This window comes from Chelonia mydas, chromosome 8 (assembly GCF_015237465.2).
Source record: "Chelonia mydas isolate rCheMyd1 chromosome 8, rCheMyd1.pri.v2, whole genome shotgun sequence".
Lineage (NCBI taxonomy): Eukaryota > Metazoa > Chordata > Testudines > Cheloniidae > Chelonia > Chelonia mydas.
In genome coordinates, this window is record NC_057854.1 from 9,462,614 (window position 1) to 9,477,354 (window position 14,741).

The 14,741-nt window shown below is 39.7% G+C and overlaps 1 protein-coding gene across 5 annotated transcripts in view; it reads left to right on the forward strand.

Moving 5' to 3' along the window:
* Positions 1-8,661, forward strand: part of FAM13B (family with sequence similarity 13 member B) — a 76,614-nt gene extending 67,953 nt beyond the window's left edge. For all 5 annotated transcript variants that reach the window (XM_037906147.2, XM_037906148.2, XM_037906145.2 and 2 more), the window contains 8 exons: positions 144-225; positions 542-771; positions 1,285-1,368; positions 3,285-3,380; positions 4,027-4,110; positions 4,197-4,369; positions 4,845-4,946; positions 6,287-8,661. In XM_037906147.2, the coding sequence (XP_037762075.1) occupies positions 144-225; positions 542-771; positions 1,285-1,368; positions 3,285-3,380; positions 4,027-4,110; positions 4,197-4,369; positions 4,845-4,946; positions 6,287-6,410 (975 nt within the window). In that variant the 3' untranslated portion in view covers positions 6,411-8,661. The remainder of the gene's footprint in view (positions 1-143; positions 226-541; positions 772-1,284; positions 1,369-3,284; positions 3,381-4,026; positions 4,111-4,196; positions 4,370-4,844; positions 4,947-6,286) is intronic.
* Positions 8,662-14,741: the final 6,080 nt, after the last annotated feature.

A 14,741-nucleotide genomic window follows, 5' to 3' on the forward strand; every position in this document is an offset into this window, starting at 1 on the left:
CAAGAACAGCTTAATTAGAATGCTCTAGCTAGTGTAAAAATGTAAAATGTTTGTAAAGATTTCACTCAACAAGCTTTAGAGAACAAACGTGTTGTGGTTCTCTTTGCCCCTGTGCAAATGTAGCTTGTGTATTTTTTTTCCAGCCCTCCTATAGTGATATTGCAGCCAATCCAAAGGTTTTAAAGTGGATGACAGAGCTTACCAAACTGAGAAAACAAATAAAAGGTATGTAATGTTGCACAAGTTTTGTTTTCAGACCAAGATAAATTGTCTCACACTAAAACTGAAATAATTTACACATTCAAGAACAACCCTGGGGGTAGTAGAAATCATTTAACTTCTGGATCCTCCTGATTTGTTCTCCAAAATCAGGAGTAGTTTACACTTGTCTCTGAGACATCAGGAAGGGTTAATTGAAAGTAGTTTGTATAAATAACATTTATTATGTCATCCTATCATTTCTTTTGTCATCTGTCTGTTTAGTTCTAAATAGTTTTTGAAATCTTTCTTCTTTGGGATGGGGCAATTTTCTTAATCCCAGATGAAAAGCACAAATGCTCAGATGGAGAATTCATACCTCAAACACGTCCACGAAGTAACACTCTTCCAAAAAGCTTTGGCTCTTCTCTTGACCATGAAGATGAAGAAAATGAAGATGAACCCCGGGTTATGCAGAAAGAGAAGAAGCCTACGAAGGAGGCTACGCTTGAACTCATTTTGAAAAGACTGAAGGAGAAACGAGTTGAAAGATGCTTGCCAGAAGACATAAAAGTAAGTCTAAATTCACATTGCTTAGAAACAACAGCTTAAAATACTGTCTAAAAGAGCAATAAAACATCAGTCATCTGAGATGTAATTTTATCAGTAGGTGAGCTTATCTGTCTGGCAAGACCATTAGATTTATTTCAGATATCATTTAATTTTGAGGATGTCTCTGAGTAAAGCCATGTTTTTATTCAGAACTTCTCTCTTCTAACTATATTCTTGTTTGTACTAGCGGGGGAAAGGAGATGGTTGTAATTCTTCTCAGGAATGTCCTCTTTTAAGCCACTAATATATTAGGCTTCCAAAAATGCATCATTGCAGCACATTAGTTTGTTTTGCCAAAATATTCAAGTGTATGTTATTTCTGTTTCTTTAGATAAGGACAGAATATATGGAATATAACTAGATTTTCTGATTTGCTAAGATGCCTATCATTTGCCAAGTTGCCTAATGTAGAGAAGCTATTGAAAAGAGGTACTTGTTTGTTTGACATAGATGTGAATTATTCTTGTCTAACAGAAAATGACAAAAGACCATTTGGCAGAAGAGAAAACATCTCTCCAAAAAAGTCTTCTGTACTATGAAAGTCAACATGGACGGCCGGTAATCTTTTCTTAACTTCCTCAAAACTACTCTAAAATACACTTAGGCAGCAATAACTGGTATGCAGTGAGGACCCCGACTGTTAACACAGTTATTGTAACAAGAAATAATGTAATCTATCAATTGTGCTCCTCAATTTCCTTGTTACCATTGCTTCTCGTGGAGTTATACATAGTTTTAAAACTAACATGATCACATTCACTCATTACGTAGGGCTTTTTTTCTAAAGCAAAATGTTAATGTTGAAGGCAGGCTATGGAATGGAATGTATGTATAGTTCTGAAGCTGCAGAATTCTGCCCATTGACTTACAAAGAAGAGAGAAATCTTCTGCAAACACATTCCAGTGTTTTGGGGATTCAAGCCTTTTTGCCAGGATTCAAATCAGTTCATTGTGATTCAGATCACTGAATTTCTCGCTTAAATTTGCATGGCCAAATATTTTTAATTTTTTCACAAAAATAGAAAATTCTAAAGGCACACGCATTTAATGTATTGTTGTCTTGCTGACTATAAGTATATAGAATATTTTTTTATCTAATTCCCAATATAGAAGCTAGAACACAAGCTGTGACTTGTCTTTGCAATATAACTCTCAGCCTGCATACTGCTTTTAACATGTGGCACAGTGCTTTGCGTAAATATAATATGAAGATTTGGAAGACTTTAAGGACAACAAAACTCATGACCTACTGTTCAGCTGTGAAATGGAACTACTATACTGGAAACAGTTCTGTTGCTCGTAGTTGTTACTTCAGATGTCCAGTTATATATGAAGTTAGCAGTTCCATCATTGTTCATGATAAAGTATCAAAATTGTGATGTGCTGAAAACCAAACTGATACAAGTTGGAAGCAATATTCTTGCATCATTCTCTGTTTGTTTTGGTGTTGGCATTTTGGAAGAGGTGTAGTTGGAGCTGATGAAACAGTGATACAAAGATCCTCTAAACCACTCGCAAGTTCTTTAAGATACAGTAAATGTCCAAAATGAAATGCAACAAGAAAACTGTAAAATGTACTAGTTTTGTATGTCTGTACTTGAGGATATGATACAAGAGGGCTTGTATACTCTATTTATAACCTTGGAAAGACTTAGATCTAAAATTCTATATTTATTGCATTTTCTTGCTAGATGATTTCAGCAGCAGTATTTTTCTCTCCACTTATTCATAGTTAATTATTCTAAATGTGTCCTTGATGGATTTTCTGCCAATCCAGTTGCCTTTAACCTGCCTCCCTATATGTGTCCCTGATTGATATCACTAGTTGTCCAACCACTGGATGTTCCCAAGCCCATTTCAAATTGCTATTATCTTCCACCTCAAGGGGCCTGTATCCCAGCTGTGGATTACCAGTGTGCTGTGGTACTCTGGTCAGATCCCTTATGCTATAGGCCAGGAAGCGGATGGTGTAGAAGTTTAGCTATGCTGGCCCTACATCACTCAGGGATTTCCCCCTATGGAGGGAATCCTTAGCTAGTCATTTATACCAGTTTTCTGGCTGCTTTATGCTGTCAGAGTAGTGACTGAGAATCTGTAGTAAAACCAAATGGTCTAACACAATAGCATCTTTCTCTTACTTTGCTTACCATTTTTAGAGAATTGTCAGAATTCATCCTCAGCCTGCCACTGCTCCAATCTTGGTCCCTTTTTCTCTTTCCCATGGCTCTTTGCAGTTAGAAGCTACTTTTCTACTTGAGCTGCCTTGTCTATTGGGAATTCTTCCCATCAGTTTTTCTTTAAATCATTCCTGAAAGCTGTGTTTCTTTTTGGTGTGTGTTTCTCTTAAGTGTTATGCTGTTAGGTTAAAAATAAACCACACTATATTACAAAGCCTAACTGAGCAGGATGTCTGAGCTGATGGCTGTTTGTGTGAAGTATGCTACTCTCTTACATGTTTCTTTCTCTTTCTTTAGGTTACTAGAGAAGAAAGGCATATTGTTAAACCTCTCTATGATAGATACAGACTTGTGAAACAAATGTTGACTAGAGCAAGCATTACTCCCATCCTTGTAAGTAAAGCAAATATTTCTTCATGTGTTAACCAGACTATCACCTGACAAATGTTTTCAAATAGTTAATTTGCAAAACTTATCATGAATAAAAGTGTGCCATGCTGGAGTTTCCCTTTTAAAAACTATAGGGCACAGTCCTTGTGATCAAGGCTGTTGAGTGTGTGGGATGGCAAAGGTAGCTCTAAGCCACCTTTACACATGCCCCACCCTTGGGGACAGCCATATTGCACTCCTGCCTCTTCCTGCAGTACTGTACCTGGCCTCAGTGTGCTGTCTGCACCAGGGTGCCAGACACGGCTGGTGAAAGGCTGGCTGTGCTAACTTTTGAGCAAGCTCAGGGGTCGTCCATACTGGGTGAATCTTCATCGGCCTCCTTTTTAGGGCTGGCGTAAGGTTCCTTTGTGCCACTTAGATGGTACAAAGTAATCTTTCCAAAGGCTGAGGATCCAGCCCAATATAGAGAGTGTTTTCCTAATGGACTTTGGATTTTGTATGTGTATCAAGAGTAAAAGTGTGAATGGAAATTCAGAAGGCAAATGTTTGAACTTTATGCAGATTGTATTACTGACATTTCTTTATGTAAGAGCTTAGAATACGCAACATCCATTTGTATATAACAAAAAGCAAATGTGGAATATTGCAGGGGTCACCATCAACTAAGAGGCGGAGTCAGATGCTACAGCCCATTATAGAAGGGGAAACTGCCCACTTCTTTGAAGAAATTAAGGTAAGTAAAACACTTATCAAATATTTCAGTTCCTCCTTGCATATTCAAGAGAAAGTGTTGTAAACTTCTACTTTTTCACCATGCAGGAAGAAGAGGAGGATGGTGATGGTTTGTCATCAGAATTTAATGATATCTTAAAAACTGCTGTCCAAACACAGTCTATTTCAAGCCCAGCTGAAAATTCGGAGTCTGATCTTGAAGAAGGTCAAGAAAAGCTGACTCGGGACCTCCGACTATCAAGTATCCGAGCAGCTTCTATGTGCGTATGAATAGGAAGTAATTAGTACTGTACTATTGTGAGAGTTACACTGAATGTACTTAAGACTATAACACCAAATGTGGAGTTTCTTAATATAAGCAGTTGTCTTTCTGTATCTCTCAACAAATGTGTGTTTTAAGTGATTCAAATGAAAAGGAAGTCATCTGAACGTCCAGTTCGGACCTTCTACTGTTCAGCTAAGTGTTTAATTCTCTTAGTAAGTTGTGTCAAATGATTTTGGGTTGATGACTGAAGAATTGTACCTCTTTTATGAATGATTAGCCTATGTCTATGTTGATGTCCCGTCCCCCCCCCCCCGCCCCCATCAAACATATCCTGGATACCAAACTACTTCTGAGCAAAATCAATGTAATATCAATACACCTAGATTCCTCATTTTGTTTTTAAGAGGGCAGATGAGGGTTTCCTTCTTATTACTTGGCCAACATCTTTTTCTTTCTTTCTTAATTTTTAGGCCTGAATTATTAGAGCAACTTTGGAAAGCCAGAGCTGAAAAAAAGAAGTTACGCAAAACTTTACGAGAATTTGAAGAGGGGTTTTATCAACAGAATGGGAGGTTAGTTTAACAGAAGAATGAATATCAGGCTGGTGCTTCATTTTTCATTGACTATTGCTTTTTATTTATCAGACATATTAAAAGTTAACTCTCTTTGGGAAACTGAGGCACTAATTTTTGTAGCCGAGTGTCATCTTAATGTCCACTTAAATATGACCAACCTTCGTGCATTTCAGTACAGTATTCATCATCAAAATGTTTTACCGCTCGTTCCATATTAAACCAAGAAACCTAGCAAATGGAGTCTAATCTGTTTTGCATCAACAATCCATGTGTATGTGCTCTTTCATTATGCATAGTCTCATGAGGGACACTCATTTTAATGTAGGACTAGGTAATAAAATAATCCAGATTCTTCTGTGCATTTTAATAGTGAAGGTGATGCACTCTTCAGTCTTCCCTCCCCCTCCCCCCGTAAAGTGTGACTGGAAATCAAAAGAACAATTTATCTCATTTTATAAAAACAGGGTAATCCCTCTGTTTTCATCCAGTGAAACTTTTCTACTAAGAAACATCTACTTTTCTAGTGTTCCAGTAGACCATTCTAAACAGAGAGTAATTGCTTCATAAACAAGAAGGGGGGCATATTTTTGTACCTTTTTTTGATATATATTCCTTAGTCCTTCAGTCCTCCTGCTTAGGTGTCTATTGTTGCAAATTTGGCATAACCTGCTACTGTGCATATATTAAATGCAGTAGCTGTTTTTTCAAGGTAATAGTTAATCGACACCCACATATAAATAGAACATAATTTATCTTGCTTAACTAAGATTTATATTTACCATTTGGCCAGTTATAAACTCACTGGCAGCTGTAGATACAAATTTCCATTAATAGGGCTTCATTGTGTGCTCATTGACGTCAGTGGCAAAACTGACATTGACTTCAGTGAGTGAATGATCAGGTCTATAGTGAATGGCAAATAACTCTAAATATTTAATTATAGTTTTAGATCTATTTATTATTTTTTCTTACCTCAGAATTGGATTATAATTTGTAGCAATCCATGAAGTTATTTATTCCCATATGATTAAAAAAAAATTCACCTATGGAAAAATTTTCCAGAAAAGCTGGAGACATTTTGTAAATATACTGCCGGTGATTGTGCTGAATTAATCTCTTCAGATTTTTCTCTCTCCCAGGTATTTTTAGTCAGTTATTCTGCTAACTTTAACTCCTTAGCCCTGGGGCAGTTGCAGTATATCTGTTGTCAACAGGCTGCATGCCAAAAAGGTCACCCAGAATCATATAGCTAACTCATACTACTTCTGTGTGTGATGTTTGACTTTCTGAGATGTACAGGATTTTCTTGGAATTTAAATATTTTCTTCTCTTTATAGGAACGTACAGAAAGAAGATCGGGCTCCAATGCTTGATGAGTACAGGGAGTACAAGAAAATTAAGGCCAAGCTCAGGCTTTTAGAAGTCCTTATCAGCAAACAAGATTTTTCGAAATCAATATAGATTGTTCCTTAAAAACACTGAATAACATCATGTTTCCTCATACTACCATAGTACTTATCAGGTGCTTGTGTTCATTTTGTCATGCACTGTTGAAAGAACCCAGATTGTGCACTTTATTATGGTGCCACTATAAAATGTTTGAAGGGTAAGTAGGTCCTGTCTAGAGAGCAAATAAAATGTTCTAAATTAAGAGACTGCCCTGTCCAACTTTAGCAAACACATAGTTTCCTTCAACGTTTTATATTACAGATGCATCTTGTTTCAGAAAGACTATAGAATTTTGTCCTTTAAGCATTCAAGAACTTTGGAGAGTCAGTTTTTTGTTATCAACTTTTTGTTATTACCAGCTGTTTGCATTACTGAAGAAATTAAGGTATATATCTATATCTTAATGCTACACTCAACTACTCCTGTTGCCTTTTATTATGGAAAACATGACAAAAAATTCCACACACAACTCTTTTCCTGGAATACCAAAAGTGAACAGAAATTCCTTTCAAAGAACTGCTGTGGAACACTTTGTTTGATTTCTGGTATTCTAAATTACATCTGTCACATGGTAATATGTATTATGATCAATGGATTTTGCTACTTAGAGGTCACATTTCCTCATCGATAAGGATGACAATGGACAAACCAGAAAGTGACCTTGCTTAGTGTACTTTTAAAACTTGGAAAAACTGAACAGTTATATCACATGCTGCCTACAGGACTTATGTTACTGTTGTTCATTTTATCAGTTATTGTTTATCAAATAGTGGTCACATAGTGTTTTGTCTGAATTGGATACTGCATCTCACCCTGCAGAAAATTTGAGAAACAAAATAAACATTTCAGTTTATGGGAAATCTGGTGGTGCTCAGACATTTACAGCTCCAGCAGATAAGAGCTGGCTTAGGTCAATTACATAATTTTGCTGTATCTGAAACAAATTTATGAAGGGCTAAAATCACTGTAGTTAAAATGCACCTGAGAATGGACAGTGTCCGTCTTAGTGGGGAAAAATTACTGCTGTATATCACAATGTGTTATGCAGCTGGGGAACAAAAATAAGTGGTTTAACCCTTGTGATGTAAGCAAATAGTACATGGGCCTTGCATGATTCAGCTTCAGAACTGATACTAAAACAATGTTTTGATTATCACATCCACTGTGTTGAATGATTATTTAGCTTGCTTATGCTACACAATACAACAGCCATCAACAATGGTTTTTGATTCGGCAAAAACTGTTAATTTTAACTGGTGCTTTATGGATTTTTCAGTGTGCATCAGCTGTTTGTGGCTATGTTTTGCATGCACCTCCTCTCACTGCATGTTTTTATGACTGGCTAATGCCAACACAGATATTATTCACACTGCTTAAAAAAAAAGACCAAAAATGAATTTTTTTTCACAAAGTTACTAAGAACTGACTAGCATGTAACCTCCTAGATTAGTAGTTCTGTCATGTAAACATATGGAGTATGTTCAGAATGGGATTTCTAGTGCAGCAGGTCATCTGCGTGGTATAAAATACCTTTTTTTTTTTTTTTTTAAACCGTGATTATTGGCACGTAACTTTGGAATTTGGAAGAAAGAACTAAAGTAGTTGCGCAGTGGTGGGTTTGCCTTTTTATACAGCAAGCTGATTTTTAGTGGACCCTAGAGAATTGTGAGGTTAAACTAATCTTGAGACCATTTATCAATTTTATTCATCTCCATTGTGCAATGTGCACTTCAGTTATTTTTCTTCAGTCTGCAGACGCGGGTGTATCCAAACATCGAAACTAATGTGTACTGTATGGTGTTGTACAAGAATGTTTGTGTTTTATATATACCACATGCAAAATGTCAATATGCACTATTTAAATGTTTTAAATAATATATTCCTCCTTTATAATGCTTAAATCTATATGATTCCAATATTTTTATAAGTGAGTGAATGATCAGACTGGTTCCAATTCAGAATTAACAGCTGCTTTGTGTGTGTTATGCAGTGTTTGGCTGTTTATTCAGTATAGTAGATAAGCATGGCAACAGTTATGCTACAAGTGTGTTTTGTGCCATCCTTGTTGAGCAATAAATAAATGGTAGAATTAGGCATTTTGTGATATAACATAGTTTTACTTTGGTACAAGTAAAAACTAATATATCTATATATCAATATATAGATATATGTATAAATATATATAAATAAACCAGATATAATTGCATTGCTATGTCTGGCATTCATTGTATAAACTTTTATAATAAAAGTACCTTAACCTGTATTGTCATATTCCATTGCAGTAGTTTCTTTTCATGATATTTTCTTCAATACAAGGTCCTACAAAGAATGCGGGATCCTTTAACATTCCTTTTGGTTCACCCTGTATTCTCATTCAATCCTTAGCTTGATCCTTAATCTTAGACTAGACTTTTGATAAAAAAAATAGTTCTGTCAAACAATTCACCACCTGCCAGTGAGGTCAGAACTAGTATTCACTTATAAAACGTGCACTCCCAACTTTACTCACTCCTGCGTTCATCCTGGCCATCAAATACAGCCATTGCGTACATTTGTGTAAGCACCATAGGGATTTTTTTCTACAGAGATGGTTTCTAATAGCATCTGTTTGTGTACGATCACACCTAAGATGATCTTTGACTGTATTCTGGTCTTGTGAACAAGCCATTCTGTTATACTTGTTGCATGGGGTTATTAATCAAACCTGGATTTTGTCTCTGAGGACTTGTACCATTTGATCATGGTCTTCCAGAATCACACTTGCTCCTCTTTCTGTAATGATACAAATCTGTTCGTGTATCTTGAGGTTTAAGGAAATAGGTCACCTACTATCTTGGTTCCCACCTTTAGCTTCTGGAGTCCTGTTGACACTAATTAAAACAACTATGAAACTTCTGAAATACACGGTCAAACAACTTAAAATCTACTAGACTGTTCACACAGTAAACCTTCCTTGATTACACTTAAAGTACAATACTTTAATACATGAGAAACCAATTAAACGGTCTGAAGGATAAAAACATTGTTTTGCCATTTTTGGTAAACAGCATAAAAAAAAACTAGCACCATGCTGCCAAATTAATATTTGAGATAGTCTTGACTTCCAGAAGACTTAGTTGTGTTTTTAATTTTGTTTTGAAAATGTTTTAGTAACATGCTGAATTAATTTAACTTCATAAAATATTTGCAGATTAATGTGGACACCTTTCTGAAAGTGTTCTGTCAAAACTGAAATACTTTTATATTAAGAAAATCCAAAGCTTTAATAGTATCCATAATCTATAGCAGATTTCCTTTGAAGTACAAAATGCATAGTATTTAGAAAGATCTTGATTATGCGCAATATATTAAACAAAACAGTTTTACATTGACTGTTTTCATGTATTTGAAATGATTCTTGGATACTTGTGATATTCTGAAAATGACAGCAGGAAAGATGGAGTAGATCTGAAGGGCAGCTATTAGTTACAACAGTGATGATGGCCATGTTCTGCCTACATTCACAGGTGTAAAACCCATCAAAGGCAACAGTGTAACTGAGGGTATAACTACACTGCAATAAAAAACCAGCAGCACCAAGACCCTGAGCCTGGGTCAATTGACTTGGGCTTGCAGGGCTCGGGCTCCAGAACTAAAAATTGCCAGGTAGATGCTCAGGCTGGAGTCTGGGCTGAGACCCACCCCTCCCACTGGGTGTCAGAGCTGAAGCTCTGGGATGAGCCCATATGTGTACATGGCAATTTTTAGCCCTGTAGCCCCAGCCATGAGAACCTGGGCCAGTTGTGACTGTCACAGGTCTCCTGTTGCAGTATAGATGTACCCTAAGGGGCTACCCTTTGCAAAAATACTTGCTATCTCCTATTCCTGTCCATGGTAGGGCAGGCCTCTGGCTTCAGTCAATGAAAATGATACTTTGTCCAGCCAAGACTGATACCATCTCCTATTGTTTCCAATAGGGCTCAATTCAGGACAGATGATGACTCCTTAATTTCCATGTGAGAGCCAGGCAAGGACCAGGGGAACGTGGAGGTGGTAGGGATGGAGCTGTGGGGGGCAATAGGGAGGGGAAACATGATCGGGACCAGGTGGGAGGGAGACTGAAGGGGAATGCTGGGGATTGAGTGTATTGGGGGAATGGGTGGGGAGAGCTGGAAGGGGCATGGAGAGGAATGGGGCGGAGAGGGAGAGTGGGAAGGAAAGGGAGGAAACAGGCCAAATGTGGGTCAAAAGACTGAAAAAACATGCAGGAAGAATGAGCGAAGCAGGTGCCTATTCTGCCTGCCAATGGAAAGTGAGAGAGCAAGTAAATGGTAGTTCCCCCAGCCCAGGGGGTAAGAGAGGGTAACAGTCTCTCAGCTGATCAATGAACAGGGAGGCTGCGTATTTTGCATGCAGACTGACCCTGTGATGATCACACACATGCTGTGCAACTTCCCCTAAAAGTGGAGGGAAAAATCTAAAAAATGTGGTTGGCTTAAAAATCATGAGCTTTAAAAAAAACCTAGGATGTTTGCCTCATGATTGAACACCTGGTGTTTGGGGCAGTAGTTTGAATATGAGGCAGTAATGTAGGTCTGATGCCTAAAGAAGGGCTTTGCAAAATTCACTCAGTGGCTCATAAACTTGGAGCGGCTTGACTGGTTCAAAGGGCCCAATACTGCCAGGTTCTCTTAGATATGGCCACTGGCAGCAAACACAGAGTGACCAAACAGCAAATGTGAAAAATGGGGAGGGGAGGGGTAATAGGAGCCTATATAAGAAAAAGACCCAAAAATCAGGACTGTCCCTATAAAATCGGGCCATCTGGTCACCCTAACCAAGCAGCTTGCAGTGAGAGACTATCTGGGGGATGTAGCGAGGAGAGACCACCTGAGGTGGAGAGTAACAATGTTCTATTAAAGCAAAATAAGTCAAGAAGGGAAAAAACAAAAATAGCCAAGGATAGTGGCAAGTATCCAGGACTAGGGAAATCCCCAGCTATAAATCTACCACTTCATGCTTTGGTGGTGGTGGGGAAGTGCTAGGAGACTGTCACAGTAAGGCAGACCTGGGCCAATACAATAAATAGCCTGTTGCAAGTTCTAGCCTTATAAAGGTCAGGTGACTGAAGACTAGCAGCAGGGGCTGCTGGGAGAAGGGGGCCCAGTTATAAAAAGATCCGTATGTTACTCAGACCACTTGGAGAATCACAGTGGAGGGAATGCCTGGAAGTCTCTCAGCATGGGGCCCAAGGGAGAGCCCTGTGAAAGCAGCTGTGGCCAAAGGCTTGGAGAGATCTGTAGACCAGAGGACTGTGGGAGAGAAGGCCTACAACTTAGGAGATGGCTGTTATAGGAAGTAGCCCGGGGAATCAGCAAAGGGGAAGGACTGTTATGAAAGATTGTTACCTCTGCCCCAGAAGGAGGAGAAGTCTCAGCTCAGCCTGAGGCCGAATCATCAACTCACTGGAATACCCAAACCGAGAGGAAACTGAGGCATGGCTCGACCCTGACACTAGGATGAAGTAAGTGGCCCTATTGCAGATGCCTTCCTAATTCTGTAATATGGTACTAAAATGCATAGCTGCTTCTCCTATGCCCTTTTCCAGACACAGCTGAGGGAGTTCTACACCAGTATCTCGGTGCTGAAATAGTACAAGCCCTGTTGTTTATTATTTAAGCCCAGGGCAAGATGCAAAGAACAGCCAGGCCCTGTCCCTAGAAGCCTATTAAGGGGCAAACCTCAGTGGATGGTAGTAACAGAAAGGGTTTGGAGTGTTAGGTTTCCTCTTAAACTGGGCTGGTGATGGTGTTACTGATATGAGCTGATCTTCTTCTGGCCCTTGCCAGTGAAGGATAACAACCCCTCTCATCCTGATCAGTCCAGCTTGGGACAATAGCTGGCCTCAGGTTTTTGGCAGTGTTTAAGTTAGTAATAAAGACAAATCTGGGGAGAGGAGTCTGGGCCATTTCCAGTGTTTTTGCTGTTTGGGGAGTGGGGCAAGAACCAAACCAAAGGTTCAGATGATGCTTCCTGGCATTCAGCTGTTTGGTACTTCAGGTATTTAGCTACTAATCCCAGTGCTGGTTTCAGCTCCTACACGCCCCCACCACTGCAGATCTTTCTGGGGCAAGTGCACTGGGCAGGTGCACTGTGCCAAAGCTTGTTAACCCTAATGACACTTCCCAATGACCAGGAAGTAGCCCGGGCAATCGGCAAAGGGGAAGGACTGTTATGGAGGATTGTTACCTCTGCCCCAGAAGGAGGAGAAGTCTCAGCTCAGCCTGATGACCCAGGAAGGTGTCCTTCCCAATGACCAGGAAGGTGTCCTCGCTATTGATAGCTTTGAGCTGCCATGCTGCAGTGATTTATATGAGGCAAACAGCTACTGGCCTTCCGTTCCAGCTGAGCACCGCAAATTGCTAATGGTGGTTCTTAGCCTTGCTTGCTTCTCAAAAGGAAAATCTTGCTGCCAAGGGGTATATATGGTCCTCCCTCACTTGCAGATTAGAAAATTGTGGGATGGCCAGACAGGCAGTAAATGTTTGTTCGGGGTGTGTGTGTGTGAGAGAGAGTGAGTGATCCCGTTAGGAGGAATAGCATTCCTTGTCGAGTTGACTCTTCGTAACGGGAATTGGGTCATTAACAGGACGCATTGGGAGAGTGAACAGAAATGCCTGATGAGCGTGACTGGAATTTACTCCTTCTGGTCACTCATGGTGGGATTCTCACTAATGCCAGGCAGCTGACTGGGCTGGAGCGCTGCTGAAGACTTTGCTTGGTTGAGATAGGGATGGAAGGGGATGCGTGGCCTCAGAGAAAGGCCATTCCTTATTTTCATCAGTATTTGTATACACAGTGGGGCATTAGGAAGATTAGGTCAGCAAAACTATAAAGAAATAATGGTTAAAATCCGCTCTAGCTAGTGAGTGATTGTCGTTTTCACAAACTTTCCTGCCCTGGGAGGGGTGGGGCAGGGAAATGTGACTGGTGCTTCAATGTGTGAGCAGTCTCCATAGCTGGTACCATGCTGTCTTTAGCAAGAACACCACTTGGGTTATAAATATTCAGGTAGGAACCAGCAAACCAGTGGTGCATTTTGGTAGATGTGATTAATGAGCAGCCTCTTCTTGCTTAGACCTAAAACTCCTCTAAATGGTTAGTGCTGCATTTTACAGCAGAAAACTGAAGTAAAAGGCAGATTTATGTGCACTTACAGTATCTGTTCATAAGGCCACCTGGTAAGCCTCTCTCCTGGATACAGGACGCATCTCTACAGGAGAGCAAAGTTCATTCTTCTCTAATAATTCTAATAATTACATACTGCTATATAGCACTTCGCTATTTAGCCATTACCAGGCCATCCATCAGCCAGAGCTGAAAGAGAATTAGTTTCCTAATTCAGGTGCTTATCAATCACTGTAGCATCTGGGTGCAAATTAACTTTTGACTTTTTTGGAGGAGACAGGAATACATGAGAAACTCCTCTACTTAAAAAGAGAAGGCAGTTTCTAGCTCCCCCCCCGGGTTGCCAGGGGAAACCTTGAAATATGATCCTCGTGCTTCCTAAAGGCTCAAAAACCAGAAGGTAAATAATAAGTTTAGGTTTTGGTTTTTATTTTATTTTGAATCTTATGACTTTGGGCAGGGAGGGAAGTGGGGTCTAACTCATATTTTTTTTTTAACTTGAGTGGGTGACACTGCACCCCTGAAAGTTTGCAGAGACAGTGAAAAAAGATCTAAAACTCTAAAGGTTACATAATGGGCATGGAATCCCATGGCATGGTGGTAAAGTGTTAGGGGCAGGGCTTCATTAAGCCTCATAACGATGTTGCTTGGGTCAGATATTATTATACTGGACAAAGCGCTACTAAACACCGCGAGGCAACAAGTCTGCAATGTTGGGGAACAAATTAAATTAGCTAGTAGGTCTTTAGTTTTCCTGAATCTATATTCACCAGGCTTTCTGATTAGATAATATCCAGTACTGAGTCGCAGTTGTCTGCTGGCACTCCCAGGACTTACTGAATTTTGTGTTCTTAATTTTTTCACTTCTGGAGGCCTGAGCTCAAATCTAGCTTAGGTACGAACTGAAGTTGAAGCTGGTGTGTTCTCTCTCTACTAACTGCGGATGCTTGTCTCTCTCACTCATGCACCAGGCCTTGGGGCGACTGGCACCCTCAGCTGGCTAGGAGCCTAGAGCTGGAATACACTGGGGAGTGGAGTGGGAATGGATCATGCTCTCATTGAGCCTGGCTCGGTGCTGGGGTGTTTGCTGTCTGGCCAGAGTCAGTCACCAAATTCCTGCTTGGAAACTAGGCTCTGTCAGTCTCTCTTCAGGCTGTAAAGGGAACATTGGCCATG